Here is a 24,702-nt window from a genome sequence, read left to right as displayed (position 1 = left end):
GAACTTGCAGGCAGTGGCATCAAATGCTATGGAATCAGGGGGATCAGAGATTGAGATCATATCAACTTTAATTCCACATTTCTGGAAATTAATTTTACCACTTTTCATTGTGTCACAATGACTTGTTTAATATAAACCTAAAATGATGTAAACCTAGTCTAAAGATAGTAACTGATGCAGTAACCATATGATTAGTGATAACTGAAACACATAGTAACAATAAGGTATTTTAAGAAATTACATGGGAAATATTGCAAACAAGGATTTAATTGACTGAAAAAAAAATGTACCTCCCAAATGCTTTTATAAACATTACATGAGGATTACAATAAGTGAGACAGTAGACATCTCTTATTATTCTCATTTAATGTAAAGTTTATATTTCTTCTCCAAAACTATTTTTCCCTGTCATGGTTTATTTTGGAAAACAAAAATTATCAGCCGGTGTAGTACAGATAATTTATGGGAGGACAGCTGATGACAATTATACCCGCTATTGTAATAAATGGGACCTAGAAATCTACCTTAATTGTGAGCTCCATGTGGAAAATAGATAAACATTCCATAAAATGCTACAATAACCTGAAGAAATTAATGTTAAGAGAATGGAATAAAAGAAGACCAAAAGACTGATATTAAGACTAACAAAAATGCTTACTAATATTACTCAATACCATATTCCCTTGCATATAACCCTGCTGCTGCTCCCCCTCCTGCGGAATAAGACACATTTTGTTTTTTGAAAGAGTGAAGAAAAAAAAAGTCTTTTCCTTGTAGTGAGTGAGTAGCAGTAGCTAGGGAGCTGAGCCTGCTCTTTATTCTCCTCGTGAATCACATGCAAATTGTACTTTTGCTTTTTGCCCAGTAAGCAGCAGAAACTGCTTTTACCATATTCTCGCATATAATGTACACTCCAATTTCTAACAGCTAGAAAAAAAGTTTTGGAAAGAAGATGCATGTTGTATGCAAGAAAAAACACCATTACCCAATGTCTGGTAAACCTGAGAAAGGTGGAAACATAAATCCATGAACCCAAATTGGCATGTAAGAAAGCAGGCCTAACTAGTGAATGAAGTAATCGGGCAATGATCTGTTGCATCCATTCCTTCCCACCCCCCAATTTTAAGAGTTTTAAGAAGAGCCTTTGGGGACTAAAATGGACTCCTGGTCGCTTCACAAAGAAAAAGCCATCAGAAACCATTGATTGGTGACCCTCAATCATTAGGAAATCTAGACCAGCATACCACTAGGAGCACTTTACCATCACCAACAGACCATCAAGGAACCTGATCTATTACATGCAAGATTCTGGTATATCTTCTCCTTTATCTCCTCCTTCCTGTCACCCAGTTCATCCCACTATCTTCTTCCTGTTCTGAGAGGCAGTCTCTGGTAAGAGATATGCCTTTTGTCAGTCCTGTGAAAATCAGTCCAAATCTGTCTCAGTTTCCAAAATCTTAATTCATACATGCTTAGTAGAGACTTCAAAGATTTTAACTGCTAAACTCTGTGAAGTTATTATCCTCACTGACCATGCCCCAACTGTTCAAAGCTCCTAGTCCTAACCTGAGTGTGCCAGAACCATTTTCACAAAGCAACTGAACAGGTTCTACTTCTAGGCCTACAGGGACCTTCTGCGTACTTATTACTCATAATGCTCTGGGCTGGAGTGTTTCAGGCAGTGGAACTAAGAGCAAGGAATCTCTCTCTTCAGTACTGTCCCCACAACAGAGGACAAAGCTACCTGACAAAAATGAAAGAAAGATAGCAAGAGCAAAGATGAGAAAGAAAAAGAGTAAACTGGGACAAGGAGGAAGTGAAAAAGAAACTGAGCTGGGCAATACCCAATCAAGACAACTGAGAGCAGGACTAGAGGCTGGACAAACAAAACTTGGAATGGGAGTCGGACAGAAAACTGAGACATGGAATCAAAAAAGCAAGAAAAGGGGTAGGACTTGGAGGCAGATGGGAAGGAGGGCTTGATTTTCCAACCTTAGTGTTCCTTTAATGTAGTTTTGTGCACATAATATTTATATAGTGACAACATGCATTTCAAGAAATGTCATGAAATAGTAATTTAAAATGAATGATTTAAAACTAGCATCTTTAAGCAGGGGTCCTAAAAATCCCCATACTTCTTTACTTAGGTACTTCAGAAACATAAGTATTCTGGTTTTCACATTCCAAGTATCCATTATTATAGAGTCATGATGGGCAGTAAAAAAAACCTTGCATTTATCAGGACCAGAGTTTTTTGGTTTGTTTTTTTTTTTTAAGCACACCTCCATATTTAGAACCTTAAACTTGAGAATGATTGATCTAACCTGATCGCAAATATTTCCAAGGGTGGAAATTCAACAACCTTTCTGGGTACACTGTTCTAATAACTAAGCACCCAGATAGTCAGAAAGTTCTTTCTAATCTCCAAATTACATTTCCTCTGCTCAAGTTTGAGACTGTTGCTCCTAGTCCTGTTCTCTATACTCACAGAGAATAGCCTGCCTCAATCCTCTTTATAATCTCCCTTCAGGTATTTGAAGACTGTTATAAAATCCACACTCCATCTTCTTTTCTTCAAACTATACCCCTAGTTCTTCTAGTCTTTCTCATAGGCTCCTCTTTCTTTTTTCCGTGTTTCTTGCCTCCTTGTCCATGAATCATTTTTGTCACCTTCCACTGGACTTCTTTCAATCTGTCTACCTGTTTCTTAAAATGTGGGGGCTAATATTAGATACAATACTCTAGGTGAGGTCACACCAGTGCCAAAGACAGTACCAATCAGAGTGGTGGAATCACTTTGCTTGATTGGCAAATGACACTCCTCTTGGCACTCCAAGTTAGCTTTTTTGACAATAAAAGCACCTCCACTGTAGCCTCTGTGTCCTTATCTGCAGTACTGCAGCCTAGCAGATCATTCCCCAATCTGAATTTGTGCATGCAATTATTCCGTCGCAAGTGCAGGACTTTGCACTTGTTTGGTCAAATTTCATCTGATTGATGATGGACCATTTCTCCAGTGTATCAGGGTTATTCTGATCCCAGTCCCACCCCCTCTAGTGTGTCTATTATTTCAACTAACTGAATATCATCCACAAATTTGCTAGGCATGCATGCCCTCAAAACCAGCATTCAAATCATTCAGAAGAACGTTAAACAATATCAGACTGAGAACAGACCCCCTAGGGACCCCACGTGAAACCTCCTCTCAGCTAGATATCAAGTCATTGATGACTACTTACTAAACAGAATGATCCAACCTGTTATGTATCCATCATACACTACTTTCACATAGCTTGTATTTCCTTAGCTTATTAATTTTATGGAAGTGTCAAAAGCCTTGCCAAAGTCAAGGTGTATCACATCTACTACTAACCCCCAATTCACAGAGCCTGTCACTTTGTCATAGAAAGAAATCAAGTTGGTCAGGTATGGCTTGCTCTTGCTGAATCCAGGCTGATAGTTCCTAATCACCTAGTTCTCCTCTAGGTGGTTTGAAACAGTTTACTTGAGGACCTGCTCCATGGTTTTTCCAGATACTGAGCTCAGACTGATTGGTTTATAATTCTCCAGATCCTCCTCCTTTCCTTTCATAAAAAATAAGCACTAGATTTACCCTTTTCTAATGATCCAGGACTTCGCCAGAGAGTTCTCGAGGTGAGTAGCCAAAGGATCCAAAATTACCTCAGCAAATTCCTAAGCTTTACCCCATCTGGGTCTGTCAACTTGAAAGCACCTCTTCCCTGAAGTAAAAAATACATTAAATACTTCAGCTTTCTCTACATCATCTGCAGCTGGATTGCCTGCATTTAGTAAGTGACCTATACTTTCTTTGGTCTTCTCTTGCCATTCTAACATAATAAAAGCCTAATCACTTCTGGCCATGTGTCTGTGCAGAGGCAGTCAGGGCCAGGCTGTGCTCCCTGCTGCAGGGCATGGGGGTGTGTGGCTTGCAAGCATGTGGGGGCAGATGAGGCATGCAGCTGCAGGGTGCCTCATGGGGAATGTGCAGGGGGTGCGGGCAGCTGCAGCACACAGCTAGGGGCAGGGCATGACTCCCTGCCTGCTCCCTGCGCAGCACCATGCGCAGCCTACCCCACACCCCTGTGCAGGGACTGCCCGCCAGCTGTGGGCTGCAGGGGCGAGAGGCAGGGCATGCAGCCGCAGTGAACTGAGTGGAGCGGGCAGGGGGAGCAGACAGCGCACGCCGGCTGCAGCGCATGGCCGCAGGCCTGCTCCATGCGTGGCACCTGGTATCCACATGCCATGCCCCCCCTGCACTGACAGCACCTGCTGGCTGTGGGCACAGGGTGCACACAGCACACAGGCAGAGCATGGGGCGCGGCCACAGGGTGTCACAAGGGAAGGGGTGTACAGAATGCAGGCAGTGCCTGCCCTCATAGGGTGGGACACCCCCCCCACACACCTGATCCCTGTTGCGGTACCCTGTGACTGTACACAACACCCTCCTCATGGGGAGTGCCCATCAGCTGCGGGCCGTGGAGGAGGGTGGTGGTGCATGGCCACGTGCAGCCTTGAGAGGAGAGGGCAGTGCCTGCCAGCTGCAGCACCATGGCCGAGAGTGCCTGTCGTCTGTGGCTGTGAGGGGTCTGAGGGGCATGATGTGCAGGGGGGCATGACGTGCAGACACTTAGCTGCACAGTGCTTTGCAGGGAGCTGAGTATGCGGGGTGGGGGGGGAGGGAGAGGGGCGTGGTATGCAACTGCAATGTGCCAAGAGGAGAGGGAAGGGAGGCAGCACCCGCTGGCTGCAGCATACAGCTGCAGGGTGGGGCATGCCTCCCAAGCCCACTCTGTGTGGGGCACCCTGCAGCCACATGCTACTCCCCCCATGTTCTGCGCCACACCCTGGGTCTGCTCCCTGAGCAATGCGGCTGCAGCCAGCAGGCACTCCCCATACCTGTGGCCACTCTCTGTGCCACTCCTCCCCATGCCACACACTGGGGTCACTCCCCACACCACATGGCCGCTGCCAGCAAGTGCTATCCCTGCTGAGGCAGCTCCTTGCACCACACTCCATGGCCACATGCTATCTTCCTAGCGCAGTCATGTGCCACGCCCCTGTGCACCCTGTGCCACACCCAGGGGGCACTCCCCATGCCACATGGCCATAGCTGGCAGGCGCTCCCCATGCCATACCCTTCCCCATGGCCACATGCCACCTCCTAGCACAGCCATGCATCACGCCCCCCCATGCATGCTCTACGCCCCACCCTAGTGCCGCTCCCCATGCCATGCCCTGCGGCCATGCACTACCCTGCCCCCACACAGCCATGTGCCACACTCCCTCACGTGTGGAGCAGCAGGAAGAGGGGGTGGAGCAGGGCTGGACCCAGGGCAGCAGGGGGAGTGGGGCATGACTTAGAGCAGTGGCGGGGCGGGGAGGGCAGGACCCTACGTGGCAGCGGGGGGGGGGGAATGGGGCAAGACCTGGAGTAGCAGCAAGTGGGGGGGAGCAGGGCTGGACCTAGAGCAGTGAGGGGAGGGCAGGGGGCCAGATGCTGGTCTCCATCCCCCCCTCCCCTCAATCATTCATGAGTAGTATAATCATTTTGCTAGTATTTATAGAATCCTTTTTTATCATCTTTTATATCCCTTGCCAATTGCATCTTAAATTGTGTCCTTGCCTTCCAATTTTCTCCGCATATGCCTTTTAGATTCTTTTATACTTTATTAGCATAGATTGAGCTACATTCTGTTATTAGACTGCTATCATTACCAACCTTAGCTAATTTAAAGCTACCTATACTGTAGCCTAGTCACAACAGATATCAAGAAGATGCATAGATAAAGATATCTGCCATCTATAAATATTTTACATTCTTCAGCTCATGTCTGGAGACATTTTATTATGACTATGCAATTTACCTGTTCTTTTTTCAGCATTGACAAGAAGGGGAATGTCTCTTACGTGGCCATTGATAAAGAAGATGAAAGGAACACAGGTTGTGCAGTCCTGCAGTTCTTTTGTTCTTATACTTTAAATTATCCTTTGCTGACTTTGTGAAAGGCCTGGTTGGACATAAACTTCAAATACCTATTATGATGACTTTTGGTACTATTGAGTATAAGCATATTAATGCCAGCTCTCCTACAGTGAAGAAAATAACTTGCTTCCATTAGAAAGATAGTTTGCAATTTCATAACAATTTTGGTATCTTTAAGTGCTTCTTATTTTTAAAGGACAAAGCACTAATTTTGCAAGAACAGCAATAAGCCATTGCACAGTATAGTGTTCTTTCTTGTTCAGAATGCAGGAATCTCTTTTAAGAAGGTAAGAAATTATGAAGATAACCATCTAGATATTTATTATCCTTATCCTCTATATTTTATAAATAAAAATAAGTAGGTGGAACAGTACAGTGCATTTCAAACAAACTGAAATAGCTTCTTGTTTTAATGTCTAAGCTCTTTTTCAAAGTGGATGATGGGTTGATAGTTTGTTTTGCCCAATAACTTCACAAAGCTTCCAACTGTTAACTGCTAAAATTGAGAAATGCTCCCTTCAGAAAAGGACCAGGAAACAAAAAGAAATCTATTACTCCGCTCAAGAAGTGGTGGTTATGCCATGGCAAAAAATTCAGGTCCTAAAGTTGACTGAAATCAATGGAAGTCTTTCCACGGACTTCAACATGGCCTTGAATCAGACCCAGTGACAAGAATATTAGAAAGTACCTGGCCTTTCTCAACCTCAAGAAAATATTGAGCCTTCCTTGCTTTCACCAGTCTCTCTTCTTTCACATGCTACTTTTAAGCCCCCTTCAAGGATAACTTCCTTTGAGTAGCCACCAGTGTTAGCCTCTCTTCCATCATTCCTTCCATTCTGACTAACTCTGTTCTCTCAAACAGTATTAACATAGTTTTCTTAAAAAAAATAAAGGGGTCAAAAACAGGCACAAGATGACACGTGCAACTCACTGATTAATGGGAGTTTGTGTATAGAAATTTCAGAGCAGAATTTGTCTTTAGAAGTGTCAAAAGGATATTAAACTAAATTTTCACCTTTTCTGTTTTTTCCCAGAAGGAGGAAGCAGTTTATGCACAAAACCAAGCTACCAGCCTCTAAACAAATTTTACAAACAAAGTTGCATCATCAAAACACATTAACAGTATAAGAAAGTACCTTCCCAAAACAGATCCATCTTTTTGACAACACAAACCTAGTTCTCAGCATACTATTATTTGTACATGCTACTAAAATGCTTGGTCCCATACAAGACACAAAAAGCAAATCTGAAAGACAGATGTATAAAGATAAGCTTCCACACAAGACCCAAAAGAGGATGATACCTTGAATAATTTTCCATTCGTTTTAAACTTATATGCTGGACAGCAGCCAAAATATTTTGATGGTGAAAGGTACATAGCAGTAATGTCCTTTTTACACACAGCAGTGATATTAGTTACCGTTGCTTATCTTTTGTTACAGAAACACAGGCTAGAGAAAGTAACACCGAACAGGGCAAAACCTTACAACATAATTGTGATGTAACTCCTTTTTTATTTTTAACCTAGCTACTATACACTCACAGACAAGCAAGATCAAGCCAAAAACTTACTAACAAATTAAAACAAAATGTTGCATTGCTGCACGTACAAAAGCTAAAATGAAATGCTGCAGAAAAGCAGCACAGAGCACCAAACACATTGAAATGGCCTGAGAAAGGCAAAGGGGCAAGCAATCCGTTTCATGTTCCGGATACTTTTTGTGATGGTGCTTAATAGGCACTTCAATATATTTTTTCAGAAACAGTTCCTGATTCATGGCTGTGTTATCTTCCATAGCTTTACCTGAAAAGAATCACAGTTTACAGTGCAGCAGGAACTTAATATTTTAGTTGCAATGATTTTAAATCTTTGCACAGTAAAAATCAAAAGTACCCAGTAATAACTCTCCTATTAGGCGGTGCTCTTGTCCAGCTTCTATTTCTTTCCACCCCCACCACCATCATCAAAACATCAGCAAAGAATTAAAAACTCTGGATAAGCAGCGCTTTGGGCAAAATTCAAACTATGTAATTAATTTATTGAGCCTCTCCAAATTCCCACAGAAGACAGACTTAAAAGGAGTAACTTTTAATTTTCCCTCCTAAAACATGAGACAACAGGTTTTATAATTGCAAATGTGTTCCATTTCAGAAAAAGTTGGCAGGTTAATTAGAAAAAGTTAAAGACATTTATAATATTTAAATATGAATTAAGATAAAAATAGACTGAGGTAAGAGCATGTTACAATAGAGTTGAAGACTAGATCAGTCCAAAAGCCAGCCCATCATATGTTCATTGTAGTTTTTGTAGCACAACAAAAAGCATAAGTGAACTCATCTAAAAGATGTCAATCTAACGACTGTGACAGACTAAATGACTTGAAACTAGAGAATTTGGGACAAGCTCAGAAAAAGTCTGTGAAGATCTGATAAATCAAAAAGCTCTTTTAAAAGCACTGTATAAAACAATAGCACACACCCAACTCCATTCATAACTAAAGAGAGAAAAGTGTATAGAATATTAAAACCTCAACATATGGTTAGATAATTCTACAACAAAGCAATATCAAATGACAAGCCAGTAAACTACCATTCTGTGTGGTCTGGTGGACTACTATTATATTACCGGTTATAAAACCGGCTGAGAGACTGGGATTATAATGCTTTGGTAGAAAGCCAATAGTTAAATAAGGCTGCATGGAGCTAAAAAGCACTATTTTGAAATGGTTACTGAGAGTAAATTTCATGTGTATAGGAACAGAAGACTTGATAATTTTTTTTTTTTTTTTGACTCCTTAAGAAACAGCCTGGCCTATTACTGAGACATTACCAAATGAAGCTACTAGAGTTCTGTGACCAGAGCCTATTGGAGTTTGCTCTTGAAAAAACATACTGTTGTTTAGGTGTGGCACAGGTATTTTATGGATGCTCAGGATATCATACTTTTTTTCCATTTCTTAATCTGACGTATCACATATTGTCTCTGTCAGTGATTTATAACTTAAATATAGCTGCTGCTTACAAATGATGCATACAAAATACGGTGCTAAAATATTTTGGAGCTTAATCAGTTTATGAATAAGATTGTCTGACTTTGTGCCTGTAATACAGGAAATGGACTCAATGGCCCATGAGGTCCCTAGGACTGTATTCCCATTTCATTTTTTATTGGTAAAATCATCTCAGATTCTAATCCCAAAGCAGGAACATTTAGATCCAAGGGCCATTTATCCAATACACACACATTGGGGGAGGTGTTAATTGATTATTCCATTTTTCCCAGTGCTTCATTACCATTCCAAAACATATTTTGTTTGGATGGAATTAAAATGATCCATTTCTATCTGAATAAAGCACTCAGTCCCACAATAAGATTTACCTGTCTTAACACAAAGCCACTGCCTACTACACACGTATCTTCTGTTTGCTGTTTGGGTTTCACTGAGACATTCCCAGTGAGCACAAGTTTCCCCCTGAATCTCTAGCTCTGATTAACTTTGGATGTCAAAATCTATACGCCCAGTTTCATGGCACAGACTCAGAAATATAATTTAACTGGAATAATTAACATCACAATCCTTTCCAAGAGAAACTGATTTTGATCTAATCTCGCTCTTCAGGAGGAAATATAAGTGCATCATCAAAACAACATGTCAGACAATTTTTGGAAATTCTGAGACTGGATTTACTTTTGGGGGGGGCGCTTATTTTAGTCATATGATTTCTAAAATTATTTTTAAAATGTATTTAACAGACTGAACTGGTACTCAACTCATGCTTAAGATGTATGCTTTGCGTTGTATAAAATCCTTACCACAGCTAGATGTGAAACTCATTTGTGGTTTGTTTTATTTATTTATTTATTTACCATCAACTTTGAACAAATGCCAACAGATTTTACATACACTGGGCTACTTGGATTATGTGGTGCATGTGTGCGTGTGTGTGTGCGCGGGCGCGTGCGCATGAGCATGCATAAACACACAGGTATATAAAAATGGAGCATTTCCTTATAAGAATGTATTATTTTCCATTCCTAAGCCTATCCAGGAAAAAAAGAACAAATCCAGCAGTCAAGTATTACCTCACACTGAACATTAGTTCTGAGCTGGTGCCTGGATGCATCCTTACATGTTACTGGGGCTTTTATACCATATACCATGGTGGATGGTATTAAACGCCCCATAGTGTTTGCACTGTGCTCATTTACAGCAGCAGAATGGAATTATATACAGACAAAGAGGCTTTAAGTTGGGTGAGGGGAGTAAAGAAATTTAACCAATATCTACAAGGGAGAAAGTTTCCATTAGTCACAGATCACCAGCCTTTAGTCTCAATTCTCCATCCTAACAAAAAAGAGTGTCTGGAACAAAACGTGGAAAATACATGATGGCGGTCCTCTTTTTAAGCCAGTTACACTTACGACATTAAAGACAAAAGAACAAAAGCATGTGAAAATGCTGATGGACTCTCTGAGTTACCTCTGAAGGAGCCTTCTGTGGTAGAAACAAAATCCATCGAAGTTGTTAATGTATTTAAACTGAAGTATGCACCATTGCCCTGTAGTATGACTGGGCAAGAAACCGTGAAAGATCCCACACTTGCACATGTGTATGAAGCCATCCCGAAAGTTTGGAAATATATGAACAATCCTAATTTAGAAGTCTATTATGCACACAAAGATTAACTTACTAGATATCAAGGATGTGTCATGTGGGGGGGATTCATATTATACTAAGCAAATTTTAGAAGAGTTGAATGTAGGACACATAGGAGTTGTAAAAAATGAAGGCATTAGCAAGAAGTTTTTCTTGGTGGCTAAGTACCAATCAACAAACAGAACATCTTGTTAAGGAATGTAGGGAATGCCAACAAGTACAGAAGATGTCCAAACAAGCCAATACACCCAATTTGTATTGGCAATTTGTACGATCTTTTAAAAATGTCTTGCTCTTCATGAAAGAAGAGGCAGGGTCAGTACAGCAGAAGATTGCCCACTTTTTGCTAGCATACCAGAATGCAGTACATGCTACAATGAGAAACCAGCTATGCTGTTTACGGGCCCAAATCTCAGGTCAAGATTGGACTTATTGAAACCAGATTTGCACCGACATGCTAGAAATCACCAAATAAGTCAGGCCTTGACTAGGGGAACAGATGTACATCAGCAGCTACAGGGAGACCAAAAGGTAGTGGGCCAGGATTACTGGTGATTTAAGGAATAGCAGCCTGTGGTTGTGCATGCACAAAAAATGCTTTATCCTGCACCGTGCAAGTGGCATCTAACATTGTTTAGTACCACCATATAAATTAATTACAAGATCCAGGCATGATTGCTGAGCACAGAGCACAGCAGCAACAGTTAAAGCCCCAACTGTTGCTCGACTATTGGTTTTGCAACCTACAGTGGTGACAAGTACTGCTACACCAAACGGGAGCAATACTGACCAGCCAGGAGCTAATAATGTTGAGCTACATATGGTCTGATGAGGTGTCATCTGAATTTGACATGGAAAAAGGAGGGCCACTTTCTCAGGACTGCTTCCAAGAGAGCAGTAGCCAGGAAAGCAGCATTAGCATAAACTTGACATTGTGCCACACCCACTACTGTCTCAGGGGAAGTGGTCAAAGTGACTGATGTTACCCAGAAACAATGCAAGCCACCATAGAAAACTGCAGTCTGTGCATTATGCCATTATCATTTCAAAAGGTGGTATGAGATGTGAGAAATGTGGATGTGTTGAATCTACACATGTGAACCTAAAGCTACCTTCTGTTGAATCCGCATAAGCATGAAATTTATAATACGTTCTGTGCCTGCCAGTCTGGCAACACTTTTTCCCAAACATGTGATTAGAACCATTTATGCATGACAAACCCCAAACACCCCAGGGTGTTGAGGGAGCTAGCTGGGGCTATTGCAGGGCCCTTGGCATGGCTTTATGAGTGCTCGTGGTGCTCGGGCCAGGTGCCAAATGACTGGAAGATAGCTAACGTGGTCCCCATCTTCAAAAAAGGGAAGAGAGAGGACCTGGGCAACTATAGGCCCGTCAGTCTTACCTCAATCCTAGGGAAACTCTGAGAAGATCCTCAAGGAGCACATCTGTGATGGGCCGGCTTCAGATGATGCTCAAGGGCAACCAGCATGGCTTCATTAGGGGCAGGTCATGTCAGACCAACCTGATTGCCTTTTATGATCAGGTCACAAAGCCAATGGATGCAGGTGTCGCCGTAGACGTAGTCTTTCTAGACTTCAGCAAGGCCTTTGACACTGTCTCCCACCCCATCCTCATTAAAAAACTAGGCGACTGTGGCATTGATGCCTACACTGTCAGATGGATTGCAGATTGGCTCAAGGGTTGTACTCAGAGGGTGGTGGTAGATAGGTCATATTCAACCTGGGGGGAAGTGAGCAGCAGAGTCCCCCAGGGCTCGGTCCTTGGGCCTGCGCTGTTCAATTTCTTCATCAGCGATTTGGACAATGGGGTGAAATGCAACCTGTTTAAATTCACTGATGATACCAAAATTTGGGGTGAGGTGAGCATGCTAGTAGGGAGGGAAAGATTGCAGCAAGATCTGGATAGGTTACAGGAGTGGGCTAACATAAACAGGATGTGTTTCAATACTGACCAGTGCAGGCTGCTGCACTTAGGCAGTAGAAACCAACAGCACACTTATAGAATGGGAAATTCCCTTCTTGAGAGCACGGAGGCAGAAAGGGATCTTGGAGTCATTATTGACTCCAAGATGAACATGGGCCGACAAGGCGAGGTCACGGTTGGCACGGCTAACTGGACCTTGTGGTGCATCCACAGGCGCATCTCAAGTAGAGCCAGGGAGGTGATCCTCCCCCTCTGTGCGACGCTGGTCAGGCCACAGCTGGAGTACTGTGTCCAGTTCTGTAAGCCCCATTTCAGGAGGGATGTGGATAACATTGAGAGGGTCCAGAGGAGGGCCACCCGCATGATCCAGGGACAACAGGGCAGACCCTACAATGAAAGACTGTGGGACCTAAACCTGTTCAGCCTTCACAAGAGAAGGCTGAGGAGGGACCTGGTGACTGTCTATAAACTCACTAGGGGGGACCAGAAGGGTTTGGGGGAGACACTGTTTCCCCTAGCGCCCCCTGGCATGACAAGGAACAATGGACACGAGTTGTTGGAGAGTAGGTTTAGATTAGACATCCACAAGAACTACTTCACAGTTAGGGCAGCTAGGAGCTGGAACCAACTTCCTAGGGAAGTGGTGCTGGCTCCTACCCTGGGGATCTTTAAGAAGAGGCTTGATGCCTACCTGGCTGGAGTCATTTGAGCCCAGTTTTTCTCCTGCCCAGGTGGGGGGGTTGGACTTGAAGATCTACAAGGTCCCTTCCAACTCTACTTCCATGATTCTATGATGATTCTATGAAATAAAACTGCATATTTTGATGCCTTTGCAACTTGGATATTTGTTGACTACAAGGCATTTTTATTCACTTGGTTTAGATGGATTTCTCTCACCCTTTTATAAACTTTTATTAAAAATCAGTACCAAAAAAAATGTCACTTATTTCCAACCACTTGTCACCAACCAGAAAAATCTTGCAGGACGTGATAATGGAACAGCAATGCAACTATGAAGGCAAGATAAATGGAAAATTATAGCAAAACAGAGCATCATACAGGTCCTGTACCCTTTAACCAATCAGCCACAAAATATAATTTGGGCTAAATTAAACCACAGATTACAAACAAAACTTTGTACTTCTATCAAATCTTTTATCTAAGGATCATAAAAGTTTACAAACCAGGATTAAGATCACATCATCCCTGTAACATCCAGGATAAAAGTCTAGATCTAAGGAAGTAGTGAACTCTTTTATCTCATATTGAAATCAATGAGGAATAAGCATCCTCATCACATTATAACTTCAGGCCCATGCACATGGAGCACTTGATCTACCAGGGAAATACAGCTATTTTACTTGGTTTAGCCAATACATTCAGCCAGATGATTTTAAAAACATTGAGGTGGAGAGTCCACCACTTTTTTTGGTAGTTTATTCTAAAGATTAATTACCTTTAGTGTTAACAATGTGTAATTATTTCCTATTTGAATTTGTGTAGCTTTATCTTCCAGCCACAGGTTTTTTTTATGCCTTTCTTCACTTAAATGAAAAGCTCCTAGTACCATGTATTTTTGTCCCTGTGAAGGTGTGTGTATTGTAAAGCTACCACTCAGTCTTCTATTTGATAAAAGAAACAGAGTGAGCTCTTCAAGGCTCTCACTATAAGGCATTCTTTTCCAAACTGAATCATTTTTAGCTATTTTCTGGATCTTCAATTTTTCAACTTTTCTTCAAACATGGACATCAGGACTGTATGCAGGATTCCAGCACTAGTCTCACCTACACCATGCAACATCTCCCAACTCCCCTGTTCATACACCCTTTGGTAGGAGTGTGAGTTATTTCCTGTATGGGCTGAAAAAGGAAAATAAAAACAAATAAGTAAGAGAGGTTTTTTAGTTTAGTTTATCACCTTCTTTTATCTGTTAGTCTCTATCTCACCCTAAAATGGGAAACATAAGTGCTTTGACAGAAAGATTGAATAAAATCTTGTACATTCTTCAGTGCCAGACAATTTTATAACAAGCTCTACTTTACAGAAATTGTGCTGCAGGGAATAACAACAAATATCAGTGAGCATTTGTTGGAACAGTACATTTTGAGAGGCATTTTGCTTGCCCCCCCCCGCAAGTAAAAGAAGCACACAAGTATCATAAAACTTTTAATACTATGAAGGAATGAATGCATCTGAAGTAGGGTGACAAGACAAGGTGGCTACAATACCTCTTTATGCCTCCTGCAATCCAAGAGGGGATGGTAATCTGCCACCCATAGCATGACAGAGCATCCATAAAGCTGCTTTAAAATGTACTGCACAGAATAATGCCTGAGGACCAATGAAGGGCATTGTCAGCTACCGTTACTTTGCCCTACTGTGCCAACATCTGGAAGGTCTGGAACAGCCTGCCATCAGAGGTGGTTCCAGCACCTACACTGAATGCCTTCAAGGGAAATTTGGATACTTATCTTGCTGGGATCCTATGACCGCAGCTGACTTCCTGCCCCTTGGGCAGGGGGCTGGACTCGATGATCTTCCGAGGTCCCTTCAGCCCTAATGTCTATGAAATCTATGAAACATCATGCCCCCTCTTTATCTGAGAATTTCCCCAACACCTCTCTGCATTAAAGTACACTTTGGAGAATACCCAGATTTCCCTGTTACTATAACTAAAGATTACTTTGAACATGTCCTATGATTTTAGTTCATACCATATTTTTTTAAATATAGGTCTCGATTTTGCTCCTACTGTAGCTCATTCCAGTCTTCTTGTTTTTATAAATCTCAGCTGTGTTTTTCTGATTGATATAAGTGTAAGTGAGAAAAGTATAAGACAGACTTTTTGAAAGACAGCTAAGCTAGTGAAACAGGAAAATACAGAATACAAACAGTTTTATTTCAGTGCAAACAAATCAAAACAAACAAGCTTTCTAAAAATACTAAGCATTTGATTCCTGGATTAGTAAAAGATCTAGAGGAAGGCACAGAAATAAGAAATGGAAAAACAGAAAAGCCCTCTCTCTGCTTTTCAGATAAATCCTGACATTTTGGGCTGGAGAACACCTTAAAAGAGATCATTTTTAAGGGTACAAATAATGGGGTTTGATGAGTACAGACTCATTATCATCATCTCTATTCTACTGAGCACATTAAATTCCCAATCTTGCTCTCATCATTACACATTTCTCTTATACCTTCATGGAGGTTTGGCTTTAACTCCATGAATATTTATCAGATATGGTCACCTATTTTTTAAGAGACACCCCAAAGTGTGCCAAAACTGATAACCCTAGAATTTTTCAGTAATCCATGAGAGGTACTAGATAACTAATACACAGCAAGATTCTCCACACTGGTCCTGACAACATGCCCCAAGGCCACAATGGTGAGTTATTCGCCAGTGGTAAAAGAACATTCCATATTCCCACACTTTGTCCTCCATACTAAGCAAGATATATGAAGGGCATGCCTACATTGCAAGCTTCTCCCAGAGAAGCTGAGGGGGCCCTTAGACATGCCCAGTGGCATGGTGTGTGCTAGTTCTTGAACTGTAAGCAACATGCCCTGTATGTACAGTGCTCAGCATATTTGCATTGCTAAATGACTACACCAGGGCTACACTGTTTGCTGTTCAAGAGGTAACACACATGGAACAGCATGGCAAACTTAAGGACCCTGCTGCCTGACATGGTGCATCTTTGGTGTAAGTTTTGCATCAGTTTTTGTGTTATGGTCACACTTTCTGAAAAGCTGAGTTTTGATTTAGTGTATCCTAACATCTGTGAAGGAAACTCTTAAGTGTCCAGGTGACTCGTCAGACAGACTTCAACAAACTGTTCTTTGAGTTTTTGAAGGCTGTTGCTTCAATCCACCTGCCAAGAGTTTGAACTAAGCTAAAAATGCCTTGTGAAATTTTGAGTGATTATGAAGTGTGTACCCACACAGCAAAAGTCCTTTAATGAACAAAGCCAATGGGTCATATAAAGAAAATCTGCTTTTATTTTCATGATCCAGTAAGTGGCACTCCTTTTTGGGTCAAGATTGAGGCAATGCTGCATTAGCTGCATCAGGGATGTCCAGCTTGGTAGCTGGCAGCCTGAGATGGGTTAAATGTGTGACCCCAGGACTCCTTTCCAGCAACTGCTCCCCCATAGCTCTGGCTGAAACAGCAACTGGATGTCTGAGATTCCCCTTTGTCCTCTGGCTTCTGCGTCCTGCACCTGCCCGAAGAAGCAGGGCAGTACAGCCCATGGTGCCAAGGGAACCTGCAGCTCAGGCTCCCATGTAGTATAGTGGAGCGGGGCAGGCCGTAGATGTGGCATGACCCTGACCACTTAGCCGTTGACCTGTCCTGCAGTATATAGCATTAGCACCTTGACAAAGTCCCAATATGAAGCACATAGGACAATTATACTTTGCCTACCTAGATTTATCCTGCACTTTCATATGAATGTGGCTGCTGTGTGTTTTTCCCCAATGAAAGGATTAAAGGTACACAGATATAGATTTACAGAAATACATAAAAGTCTGATATAAAGGTTTTTTTCATCCTGAGTTTGGAATGAATGCATTAATCCTGAGCAGGAAACCTATACAGGGTCTTCATAATGTCCCTGTGTACTCTTAAACTTTAATAACTTAGGTTGTAGGTATAATAGAAACAATCTGTAAATGGCATTTAAAAGCAAATTTATTAAAGTTTTAGGACAACTAGAGTACACGATGCTAGACTTCAACATAACCACCATCCATCATGATACACTGCTCAATCCGATCTTCCAGATCTTTGAAAACGTTTCCCAGTTGCTCTTGAGTTACTGTACTAATTGCATTGGTGATCCTAGCCCTAAGTTCCACCAAAGAACGTGGTTTTGACAAGTAAACTACACTTTTAACATGTCACCATAAAAAGAAGTCCAACCACAATGGGTCAGGTGAACAAGGTGGCCAAGCAATTGGTCCACCTCTGCCTATCCACTCCTCCGAGAAAACATCATTTAGGAACTGTCATGCATTCAGAGCATAGTGGCACGGAACTCCATCTTATTTAAGAATACATTCTTTATTACTTATGAAGTCTAGCATTGTGTACTCTAGTTGTCCTAAAACTTTAATAAATTTGCTTTTAAATGCCGTTTACAGATTGTTTCTATCATACCTACAACCTATGTTATTAAAGTTTAAAAGTGCAGAAGGACTTTATGAAGACCCTATACAAGAGTTATGCAGATCATCTCAAATGAGTGCTGATAAGATTGTTGCGCTAATGGCTGGGCAATCACACCAGCATGTTGAAACCCTGGAGTGTGACAGATACCCTCCATTCATGCTAAACAAGAGAACCATTACATGCCCCTTTATATAGTGATAGCGGAAACATCATCACCAGCAATCCCTCAATTTGAGGATAATCTTTAGTACAGATCATTGATGGGTCTTGAGGTGACTTAACAGTCCAATCCTTGAGCTACAGATCCACCTACTGAAGTTGCAGCTCTTTCCTCAAGGGAGACTAGGCTGCAGTCCGAGCTTCTTCCTTTTTTCTTCTCTCCACTTTCTCTTCTCTGCTTCGAGGGCAAGATGCTTGACCTTGAAATGGGCTGCTGTGTGGCTGAGGTTGTGGCAGCACTGGAGTTGGTTGGCAGTCAGGTCCTCCAGTCTGCTGCTGTCAGCATCCATTTTCTTAAGGTATGCCTTCAATATGTCCTTGTAGCATTTCCTCTGGCCACCAAAATATCTCAGGCCATTATTTAGCTGGGAGGAGAGCACTTGTCTTAGGAGTCTAGATTCAGGCATCAATAAACAGTGTCCAGTCTAGCGAACTTGGTGCTTGAGCATCACCAGCTCAGTTCTGGTAACATTTAACATAAGCTTCAGCAAGGATGCTGGCATTTGTGCAGCAAACTTCTTATTTGATGTGGAGGATTTTCATCATTGGTGATACCTTTCCAGGTTTTTGAGATAATAATTGTAGGTCACTCATGTTCCACATCTGTAAAGCAGGGTAGGGATGATGACTATATTGTAGACTTCAATCTTAGTGTCTTTCTAGATACTGTGATGAATAAAGACAGACTGAAGCAGTTTCCCAAAGGAGGCACTTGTGCACTGGATCTCCTCAATGTTCACTCTCTGAGGTATGGGAAGTGCTCAACTATCTCCAGGGTCTTTCCTGTGATGGTAATTTGTAGGGGAAGGGGAAGTCACATTCACACATTCATAACCCAGGGCAGGCTGATAGAGCACTATAGTCTTCTTGATGTTGGGAGAGTGGTCCAAAGTTTGGTACACTTCTCTGAAAAGGTACAGTGTGGTCTGAAGGTTTACCTCAGTGTATGTAAGGATGGTATAGTCATCAGCATATTGAAGGTCAAGGGTTGTTCTGAGTACTTTGTTCTTTATACAAAAACGTCCCAGATTGAAGAGCTCTCCATCTGTTTGGTAGTCTAGGTCAATTCTACAAGGAAGGAGGTCCTTAATAGGAACTAGGATGACTGTCAAAAAATGGAAAACAGAATTGAGGCAATGACTCATCCTTGTTTGACCCTACTTTGGATGACTAATGGATCGGTCTCTGATCTGCTTCATATCTGGTCTTAGAAAAGGCACAGGAGCTTGATGTGTTTTTCAGGACATCCAAATCTGGTCAGTACTTTCCACAAGGATTCATGATTGATGGTATCAAAGGCTTTACTAAGGTCAATGAAGGCCATATACAGGTCCTGATGTTGTTCCTAACACTTTTCTTGGACTTGGTGGGCAACAAAGATCATGTCAAAAGTCCTATGGGATTTTTTTTAAACCACACTGAGATTCAGGCAGGACTTCCCCAGCAAGAGATAGGAAACAGTTTAGGAGGACATGGGTGAAGATTATCCCTGCTGTGGAGAGGAGGGCAATACCTCAATAGTTCCCATACACAAGGTGCATCTACACATCACTGTGCTTTAGTACTTGTTTTTGGAAGTACTAAAGAATGGTGCAGTATGGGCAGTCACTGTGCTGTGTGCATGGCACACTCTTAAATGTCACTGCTACGTTGCCAAAGGGCATAGTGCAGATGCACCGACAGAGACTTATCTCCTTTCTTGAAGATAGTCATGATGTTGGCATGCTTCAGGTCCCCAGGGATCATATTGTTGTTCCAAATTTGAAGAATAATTTCTGAAGTCGCAGTAACTATTTCCTTGCCATCAGTCTTCAGCAGGTATGTCATCTTATCCAGTAGCCTTATTGTACTTTGTTTCCTTGATAGCACACCAGACTACTACAAGGATAGGAGGGTTGGTGAGAGATCCCCTTTCAGGGTGTTGGGGGATGCACTCAATGGTGATATCCATCACAGTCAACTCATAGTCCAGAAGAGCCTCAAAGTACTGTTTCCATCTACCTTGGATGGATTAATTGTCTTTGAGGACCATTGATCTGTTCTGCAAATTGCAAGAACATAGGACCATGGGAACTTGGGCCATAGATGGCGTTCATTGCCTGGAAAAAGTTATGCATACATTTCATAGACATAGACATAAGGGCTGGAAGGGACCTCAGAAGATCATTGAGTCCAGCTCCCCTCCCAAAGGGCAGGAAGTCAGCAGGGGTCAGAAGATCCCAGCAAGATAAGCATCCAATTTGCTCTTGAAGGTGTTCAATGTAGGTGCTTGAACCACCTCCGATGGCAGGCTGTTCCAGACCTTGGGGGCTCGGACAGTAAAGAAATTCTTCCTTATGTCCAGCCTGAAACGGTCTTGCAGGAGTTTATGACCGTTTGAACTCGTCATCCCTTGGGGGGCTCTGGTGAACAAAGCCAGATCCTGGTGGTCACCCCGATAAACTTATAGGTGGCCATCAGATCACCCCTGAGCCTGCGCTTTTCCACGCTAAAGAGTCCCATGGCTCTCAGGCTGTCATCGTAAAGTCTGTTTTCCTGACCTCTGATCATGCGCGTGGCTCTTCTCTGGACTCTCTCAAGCTTCTCCACATCCTTTTTGAATTGTGCAGCCCAAAACTGCATGCAGTACTCCAGCTGCGGCCTCACCAAGGCCAAGTACAAGGGAAAAATGACATCCCAAGATTTGCTTGAGAAGCATCTATGGATGCAGGCCAGCATTTTGGTTGCTTTAGTAGCCGCAGCATCGCATTGCAGGCTCATGTTCATCTTGTGGTCAATGATGACCCCCAAGTCTCTTTCTTCCATAGTGCTAGCCAGCATAGCACTGCTGAGCCTATAAGGATGCTGCAGGTTTTTGTTCCCAAGGTGGAGAAGCTTGCATTTTTCGGTGTTAAACACCATCAGATTCTTGTCTGCCCATTTGCTGAGCCTGTCCAGGTCATCCTGGATCACCCGCCTGTCTTCTGGAGTGGATGCTTTGCCCAAAGTTTGGTGTCATTGGCGAACTTGGCCAGTCTGCTTCTGACTCCAATGTCCACATCATTAATGAAGATGTTGAACAATATGGGTCCAAGGACAGAGCCTTAGGAGACCCCACTGGTCACAGGACACCATGATGATTGATTTCCATCAATTACTACCCTCTGGGTCTGACCACAGAGCCAATTTCTGGGGCACATGCACAGATGACAGTGGTATACTGGTCTGAGTTTAAGGCAGAGTGTTGTAGATGTTCATTAATGCCAACAGGGACCTCTATAAGTTGACTCTGTCCTGGGCCAGTTTCTCCCTCCAGAAGAAGGTATAGCTCTACCCTCTTCCCTCATCTGACCTTCATCCAGTTGCATCCAGACCTTCATCCAGATCTGCAGTGTCAATGTTGTATTTCATTAGTTCCCTGGAGATGATGGCAGTTCTTATATCTGGTCAATCACTGTCTTCACTATCCATCAAGGTACAAATAGTCCACATAGCAAAAATCATTATCTTCTCATAATATTTTCAACCACAGAGAGTGATTCTGTTGGATGCAATTATCTAAGATAGCCAGGGTGTAGGGTAATTATTTTAGCCCCTTACCTGTGTAGGGTGAACAGAGGGGATTCTGAATAGGACTTTGCACCCATCTCAACTCAGGTGCAAAATTACCATCAGGCTACCATTACCTGTGTACAGATTAATAGCTGGAGGCTGCTCGATTCACTAATCCTCTGTCACCATTGGTCCATCGCTGCAGGGCTTTTGGAAGTTGGTACATGAAAGTGTGCTGTTTACTATGGTAGAACCCAGCATATGACATGAAGCTGGTGCACAAAAACAGCAACCACGCAATCTTGACAAGGTGGAGATCTTGGCCCAGTGGCAAAGGAGAACCCTAGATGACAGGAGGCTTCCATCTTCCTGCAGCCTTCTTCTGTCTTTACAGCCATTGAGATCCTGACATCTTCTGCCTGATCAGACATTAAAGACTTGGAGTTAGACTACAGCTTGTCTAGAACCTCCCCTCAGGCCTGTTTGCCATGAGTGACCCTTCCAGGAAACTCCAGGCAACATAGCTCTGAGGATCATTGGGACATGCAAGCCTCTCCACCACTATAAGGTCTCAGTCCATGGAGAAAGATAGTGGAAACAAAGGTAAAGTAATGGCTTAGGACAAAAATGTGCACAAACCTGTGCAGTGACTAGGCCATGTGGTCCAAGAGGTTACCTGATGTTTACTAACAAAGGAATGAGATGCTGGTTTGGCTGTAATTGCACATCTGTTTGGACATGTAAAAAAGTAGCTGAAACACCACAGAGAATAAAGCATAGTAGCCAAAATACAAGCAGAGATGTGTTTATAACTTGATCCAAAAGAAATGTCACAGGAAGATTTTAGGCAAAGTTGTACTGGAGAGAGACTTGCACTGCGAACAAGAAATTATCTCCTGCTGTTTGATTTCTACTATGAACAGAAGACACTATATATTCTACACAAACAGAACTGCATCAAGAAATGCCCAACATCACTACCAATTTCTCCTCCTAGTAAAAACAACTAAAATATTCTGAATTCTAGCTAATCACTTGCATCAAAAGAGCAACAGTATCTCTACTGCACACCACACAATTACGTACTTTATATATGCATATATAATCTCAGAGATTCATAATCCTGCGTGTCCTGAAAAGAATTTACTATCCTGGAGATCAAACTCCACTAAGTTCTAGTAAATAAGACACTTCCTTCAGGAGAGGTGTCATTTTTAATTCCCTAGGACTGTAGGGTACTGAATAACTACTTTACAAATGCTTAGAGAACTGTGAAAGGAATTGATATTATTTTTATCTTCTCACATGTAAAATGAGACTCCCTGTAGCACCATGAATCCAAGAGGGCTAAGATCATATGGAGAGACATGTTGACATTGTTAATTGTAAACCACCTCTAAAAATACTAAAAAAGTTTATAAATGCCTAAATATGTCACAGAGGTATAACCCAATAATACAATAAAATCATGTACTCATTTCTAAAGTAATATCAATGCTGAGATGATTATAAATAGGAGTATTTATACCTATTCATATGCAGCATGCACCTAAAATATTTTATTAACAGTAAAATTATTTTACTGAGAGATGTTTAATCAAATTTAAATAATATTAATGTAATTTAAATAAATCAATATTTTTATTTGAAAATTTTAGGTGTCAATTTGTGTCCGCACAAGTTATTGGACTGAAATTTCTCTGCCTGCTTACACATAAGGAGCAATGAAAACCTCCTTACATTGTTTCACTAATGTGTCTCAACCTCACCTTGGAAAAAGTTTCTCTTGAAAGAAGGTATGTCATATTTCATAGCTTATTCATTTCTTGATCTTCTCAATAAAGCTGCCAACAATTCCTTTAATTAGCATCAGTTGTGATGATGTAGGGTCAGATCTTCCAGGAAGTTTCCACCTATTGGGTGTCGTAAGCACCATATTATTCCACCCTGTTCAGACTCCTGAAAATCCATTAATGCATCTTACTGTTAAGACTGAGTCACAAAAAAAGCAGTGAGGAAGAGAAAGACTCAATCACCTTTTATATTAACAGTTTTTAGGGACTTGAGCAGAATGGAATAGGAGTGTACTTAAACATTCACTTAAAACGTGGAACAGAATCTGGCCCTTGATTTATGACATGAAAGACTGGTCTGCTGGGAACTGGATAGAGACTGCCTAAACTCATTTCATACAGATAATAAACAAGCAAAAAATCTGATTATCACTGATCTGGTCTGCACACAAACTTTAGATATTTAAAAATATCTCCGTTCTTCTTTTACACAGGTAGCAGAATAAGATAACAGTCACACTGACAAATGGAAAAAGAAAAATGTTTTTCACTGTTTCCCTTTGATATTATGCTACCACCTATAGTAGTCTTGAGAGTTTATTTTACCTTCGGTTTTATTGCTTCTTGGCAGGTTTGGGGGGTAAACAGAAATACTGCTTAGTATGTTCTAAATACACTTTAAACCCCAAGAGTTTACAACAAGTCTTTAGACCAGTTTAAACTTCCTGGAATATTTCAAAAGCACACTGTGAAAATTAAGTACTATTTTGAGTCAGTCTTCCTTGTGTAATGTATGCACTATGTAATGTAATGCACTGCGTGCACTGAAAATGTGATATGAGTGTGTGACAGAAGGAGAGTAACCTCGTGGAGGCCTGCTGACTGACCATGGACTACAAATCCCAGAGGCACCTGGAAGCAGGAAGAGGAATAGATGGGAAACCCTGCAGAACCCTGCTGTTGGACTGCAAATCCCACAAAACCTTGGGGGCAGGAGGAAACCTCTGAGCCCTGGTAGACTACTGCCAGAAAACCAGGAGGCCATGGTGCCTGCTGTATGATGGACTGAAGGAGCGAGGAGCCTCTGCACAGCATAGATGAGCCGCAGACCGACTACACATGATCCCCAACCTATAGACCTGCACAAAGCGACTCTGGACTAAAGGCTGGTTCTTAGGGACACCTCTGGAGGTGGGGTGGGGACTCTGTGGCCTGAATATATGTACCCCAGTGGTACTGACCATACCTGTTTACTTGCTGTCTAAGTGTATGATGTTATACTTTGGATGCCTGTGCACTTGTATTTGTCCCTTCCTATCTGTTGGCTGGTGACCCTAACCCTAGGACATCCTTCACTGGCTGTAGTGATTGTGCCTGACA

General features: G+C 42.1%; 1 protein-coding gene across 5 annotated transcripts in view; it reads right to left on the bottom strand.

The window, feature by feature from the left end:
* Positions 1–24,702, bottom strand: part of THRB (thyroid hormone receptor beta) — a 291,817-nt gene that overhangs the window by 140,843 nt on the left and 126,272 nt on the right. The window contains exon 1 of one of the 5 annotated variants that reach the window (XM_090046524.1): positions 23,299–23,384. The exons of the other annotated variants lie outside the window; for them this stretch is intronic. Coding sequence (XP_089902650.1) covers positions 23,299–23,334 — 36 coding nt within the window. The 5' untranslated portion in view covers positions 23,335–23,384. Of the gene's footprint in view, positions 1–23,298; positions 23,385–24,702 lie in introns of those variants that run through there. 5 annotated transcript variants of the gene reach the window in all.

Source organism: Crocodylus siamensis, chromosome 5 (assembly GCF_052110815.1).
Source record: "Crocodylus siamensis isolate JL-2025a chromosome 5, ASM5211081v1, whole genome shotgun sequence".
In the NCBI taxonomy this organism is placed as follows: domain Eukaryota; kingdom Metazoa; phylum Chordata; order Crocodylia; family Crocodylidae; genus Crocodylus; species Crocodylus siamensis.
The sequence above is the reverse complement of the archived record's forward strand: the minus strand, read 5'-3'. Positions and strand labels throughout refer to the sequence as shown.